The sequence below is a fragment of the Lottia gigantea genome (assembly GCF_000327385.1).
Source record: "Lottia gigantea unplaced genomic scaffold LOTGIsca_46, whole genome shotgun sequence".
In the NCBI taxonomy this organism is placed as follows: domain Eukaryota; kingdom Metazoa; phylum Mollusca; class Gastropoda; family Lottiidae; genus Lottia; species Lottia gigantea.
In genome coordinates, this window is record NW_008709614.1 from 1,004,881 (window position 1) to 1,010,415 (window position 5,535).

The 5,535-nt window shown below is 35.0% G+C and overlaps 2 protein-coding genes across 2 annotated transcripts in view; both read right to left on the reverse strand.

Annotated features, from left to right (window-relative positions):
• LOTGIDRAFT_164611 (hypothetical protein) overlaps positions 1 to 440 on the reverse strand; it is a gene marked incomplete at both ends in the record, with an annotated part of 1,835 nt that extends 1,395 nt beyond the window's left edge. The window contains one exon of the mRNA XM_009061142.1: positions 80 to 440. Coding sequence (XP_009059390.1) covers positions 80 to 440 — 361 coding nt within the window. The remainder of the gene's footprint in view (positions 1 to 79) is intronic.
• A 1,278-nt stretch (positions 441 to 1,718) lies between these two features.
• LOTGIDRAFT_164612 (hypothetical protein) lies at positions 1,719 to 2,687 on the reverse strand (the record flags this gene model as incomplete). Its single annotated transcript, XM_009061143.1, has 2 exons — positions 1,719 to 1,752; positions 2,116 to 2,687. 2 exons carry the CDS (start codon positions 2,685 to 2,687, stop codon positions 1,719 to 1,721), a joined length of 606 nt encoding a protein of 201 aa, XP_009059391.1.
• Positions 2,688 to 5,535: the final 2,848 nt, after the last annotated feature.

The window sequence follows — 5,535 nt, forward strand, 5'->3', positions numbered from 1 at the left end:
TCTCGTTTATATTTATTTCTTAGAATTAAATGATATTCTCTATAGGGAGGAGTTCTAAAGTTTTCTTCGTATACTATACCATCTAATATTCTAATAATTCGTCCTCCAGATTTTACTATTTCTTGAATATCGACCGATGTTAAAACGTCATAACAGAAACCATTTCTGAATCCGATTTTAGTGCCAGTTTCCTTTTTTCCTTCTTTGTTCGTAAAACTGATTTTATCTTTAGCTGGTATCGGTTGGAAGAACATGTTTGTGAGATACTCAAACCAGACTTTTAAAATAGCAGTTTTTGGTCTAAATTTTTGTTCATTGAAGAGTCTTTCAATTGTTTTTTCTTCTTCTGGTAAAAATGGTCTACAAAATTCTGATCTCGGATATTCACACTCTAAATCCGACATTGCTGAAGCGTATAAACCGTTAGAATCAAATGCCATTAGTTTAGTACTTTTTAAGTTTTGAATTAATCTCTGTTTTATCTTTATTACTTTTACAATATTCTTTAAATAATTCAATTATTTTAATGTTTTCGAGTTCTGTATATTCCTTTAATACATTACAAATTTCATCCATTTTGTTAGTTTCAAATGATTTTCGATTTGCCGAAACTCTTCCTCCTTTGTTTTTGTTTTTCATTATATTTTATCAAGCATGCTCCAAGACATAGGGTGTCTCGTTTAGCGTAAAGTTCCTATTCGTGTCTTAAAGATTCCCAGTTATCTTTGGTATATTTTGCAATGTCTACATCCACGATCTTTCTCAATTTCCTTGGTAGATTAGATGAATTTCCCCATGCCGCTAAACTAGGAACTAGGAACATGTGAAATTATTATGTTGTAAATAATTAGAGTTACCCGCTATCTTTTTCTGTCTTTTCCATTATTTCTGTAAATCTAGATAGAATGCCTCTGGGTGTTATTAGTGGGCAGTGCGTTAGTTTTTTTACGTTTTTAATCATGATCCAGTTATCAAAACCACTACCGTTATGAGAAATCAATATTAATCTCTTTCTATCATATTGACCTAAATATTTCATCATTTGATCTATACAATCTGTACCTACAAATATTTCTACTATATTCATTAGTGTATCATAAAATTCTTCTGGAACATTATCAGTAGTATTTAGATTTGGAAAGATACTTTTTATAATCTCTAACTTTTTTCTTAGTTTTTATAAATTAATTAACGTACAGGAATAAGGAATTGCTTTATGCGTTTCACTTTCTGAATATGTTTCACAATCCCAAGCGAATAAAGTATCATCACTCATATTTGAAAATACGTTTAGTTTTAAAGGTGATACTAGTGTTACGGCATTATCATCTCTACATGTTTTCCATACCTGTTCATAATTATCTTCTATTTCTTTAATACCTCTTATCTTTCAAAAAATACAATAATTCATTAAGATATGTCTGCTTTCGAGTTCCATTTTTAAGGTAATCAAATTAAGTGAACTTCTGATAAAGTAAAAGATGGATAATTTTTATCTAAATTAGCATTCGATTTATGTCCCGTCTTTTCTGCAATAAGTTGTTCGTCAACGCCCGCTGCATATAGTCGAGTTGCTGCAGTTGCACGTAAATAATGATTCGTGAAATGACCTTTTAATCCTGCACTTTCACACAACTTTTGAACAGTTTTCTGCACCAAATGAATCCCAACAGGTGCATCGCAGTACCAAACTTCTGCAGAGTAGTTGTTTCGTGGCCTCAAATAGAACGCGTCACTTTACCATTTTTAGGCCTGGAAAAAATGAAATGAACAAAAAAGTAATATAAACGTATATAGATTTATAATCTAATAAATGACATATCTAGCGATTTCTCAGTTGCCGCGAGTAGAGTCAATATACAAAATTATTTTAAAATGCAGCTTGCAGATTACAGTCGACTGATTATTTGGCATTTTTCAAAACAAAACATTAAGTTTTCCTGTAGATCTTAAAGAACGTTGAACATAATGTTCATTATTTACGATATTGCGTGTTTTCAAAATTACTGTAATTATTGGCATAATTATATTTGGTATTGGTGATTTGGTTCCCATCTAGTATTCAGTGAGCATATCGCATTCACAATTGGAGTTAACAGTTTATAATTAACTTACCTCAAGCTCATATATTTTTCATACATTTTCACTGGACATCTCTCAGGGTATTCTTTGTTTTCATATGCTCTGGTTATTTTCGGTGTCATTTTTCGATGTTGTAATCCTCCTTCATTTGTCTTTGAAACATCCTCGTGATAGTCTAAATATTTAAGGTCCTGATTATCTAGTTTGACTGTCAGTTGAGACAATGCACCCGTACGAAGATTACGATGTTCCTGCCCAGCTCTTAAGGCAAAATGGAGACCGAGTTGAAAGACTAGGGTATCCAATAGTTGTTGTGGACTGTTGCTTCCAAGAATCCCATTATTCCACATCATGTTTTCGTGTTTCTCATTTATAATATCGACCTGTCGCCTCTGTACACATTTTCCCTGACGGTTCAAATCTTTCATTTTTGCATACAAAACAACCTTCATTCCACGAAAATCACCATCATCCATCATAGAAAGAAAACGACCATTCTGTCGCATATAATACTGGATCGAAATAATGATTTCATACAATGTATTTGGTTTATAATCATCACCTTTTTCATTTTTGATTTCTGCTATAAAATATCCAAGTAACATATTAAGATGTTCATTTGATAGGTTAAGGATGTCACAATGCTCCACATTTAGTCCATCTCTGTGAGCTCTCCATTTTTGAAAAAGATTCACCGCTCACTTTGATTTACTTTGATTTACTTTCAGTTTTCTTAGATAAGCCATCTTTCACTAAATTATTCAAATCGTTCTGATTCAACGGTGTTCCAAATCTCATGTCAGCTTTCTCATCTTGAACCGGCAGTTCATCTTCACTTGTAATATCAGAAAATAGATCACTTTTTAATTGAAAATTTGAGTCAGGGCTACCTCATACGTCAGTACGTCAGTGAGTTCGTCACTCCGTCAATGAGTTTGCCACTCCGTCAATGAGTTCGTCACTACGTCAGTGAGTTCGCCACTCCGTCACTGGAGTCCATCAATACGTCGATGCTACCTTGCAATATTATAACCTTTTTTTCTTAAACAAAAAACAACATTTGACGGAGTATTTAAATCAAATCGTCTATAGAACATGTCAAAAACTCAAAAAGAATTTCGTACAAATTGGGGAATATCTAATTTCCATCAGTAAACGAAAATAGGATAGAAGCTAATGACTTCGATTTTCTTGTTTTTAAAGCATCGTAATTCGTTTCTATTATTGTATGAACCTATATCAACATTCTTGCAGGATATCGATCTCAATTTGCTTATGGGTCGTGCAAGTGAAATATCTTGTATACAAATAGGCCAGAATTTTAACAGTTCTTGGTATTTTTACGTATAATTTTGTGTACATCTTTTAATATGATTTTTTTATGAACGATTTTTTAGTTAATTGATTTTGATCTATCCAAAATAAACGAATTTGGCATGTGAATACGATCGAGACTGCAGTTGTAACCTGATCTTGATGGACTTTGGCATGTTATGTATATTGTTGAGAAATTTTTGCGATTTTTCTTCGAAATGGACTGGTGATCACTATAGAAAAAATTTCTTCTGCTTTTGTCGAAATTTGGAATGCTATATTGGAAATAACTTCGATCTTCAATTTATGTTCAATTAACGGTATTTTTAGTTATTGACCTTTGTTTGGCAAAAACAGCGTCAAAGTTTTCCTGGGAACACAGTTATCTCTTCCACCCATTATTGTTTTGACATTAATTTGGTTATAATTTAGTTACCGTAATTATTTACATCTGGTTATTATTTAAGATTTTGTAAACTTTTTATGATTATCAGGGACACTGATTTGCACCATTCTAATTTTTACTAAAACGAAGGGAGAGGGGGCGTTTTATTACTTCACCATCAGAAAGTTTCTTATGAATTATTTTCAGTTTTTGCGATGGTTTAAAGGGAATTACATGAACCTCAGACGTCCTATTGAAAATTGGAATGGTGAAAATTGATCCTTTCATTGTTCCCAATGCATATGTGAAGTTAAAAAAAACCTTTGGACAATCTCTTTAATATGGAACAAATGATGTAAAAAATTTGTAGTCATAATTATATTGCATTTTTAATGAAAAAAGACGTTAAACTCCAACACTTGAATTGTTGCTTCTGAATTTGTTAGACAATATTTACATTATGCATTTGTAAGTTACAAACCATATTGAAATGTGCTGTGATCAATGGAGATATTATATTATTTTTTATTATACTTTCACTATACCAAAATCGCGAGAGATTTTTTCACCGCTTTCCTAGATTCCTTGATCATTTTCTTTTTTTTTTTTTCAATCTGTCGTTAGTCCGTCAATCATTGCAGTGACATAGTGGCGAATTCATTGGCATAGTGGTGAACTCATTGACGGAGTGGTGAACTCATATATGTTGTTAAGTATGAAGCAATCCAGGACTGAATACCTAATTTATTGGCATTCAGTTTTAGCATTCCTTTAGGTTGAATTGAAAGCCCCGGACTTTATTGATATCTGTCATTGGAGCCATTGAATACCTCTTCCGTCTTTCTGCTAAGGATTCCACCACCCCATCAAACGGCCCGTCACTCCGTATGACGTAGTGGCGAACTCACTGACGTATGAGGAAGCCCTAGACAAGGGAAAGCATTTCATCAGTCATTCGTCGATGCTACCTTACAAAATTACGGGGCTCTTTCATGGCAATGAATGACGGAGCTACCGATTCAGTGACGGAGTGACGGATGAATTAGGCGTGTATGCACAAGGGCTACCTCATACGTCAGTGAGTTCGGCACTCCGTCAGTGAGTTCGTCACTCCGCCAATGAATTCGCCACTCCGTCGATGAGTTCACCACTCCGTCAATGAGTTCGCCACTACGTCATTGAGTTCGCCACTCCGTCACTTGGATGATTGACGGACTGACGCCTATGACGGATTAAGCCAATGGCAATGAATGACGGAGCTACCGATTCATTGACGGAGTGACGGATGAATAAGGCGTGTATGTTTAAGGGCTACCTCATACGTCAGTACGTCAGTGAGTTCGTCACTCCGTCAATGAGTTCGTCACTCCGTCAATGAGTTCGTCACTCCGTCAATGAGTTCGCCACTCCGTCAATGAGTTCGCCACTCCGTCACTTGGATGATTGACGGACTGACGGGAATGATGGATCCATTGACACCAATGCCGGAGCGACACACGAAGAAGCGCCCTACATAGAGCCCTGTAATTTTGTAAGGTAGCATCGACGAATGACGGATGAAATGTTTTCCCCTGTCTAGGGCTACCTCATACGTCACTCCGTCAGTGAGTTCGTCACTCCGTCAATGAGTTTGTCACTCCGAAGTGACGGGAAAATTTGGCTGAGCACTAAACGTTGTTTGGGTTAAAAACACATCCTCTCCACTTGAAGACATGGTGCTTGACTAATCAATGAATGATAATCATTTGATTTAT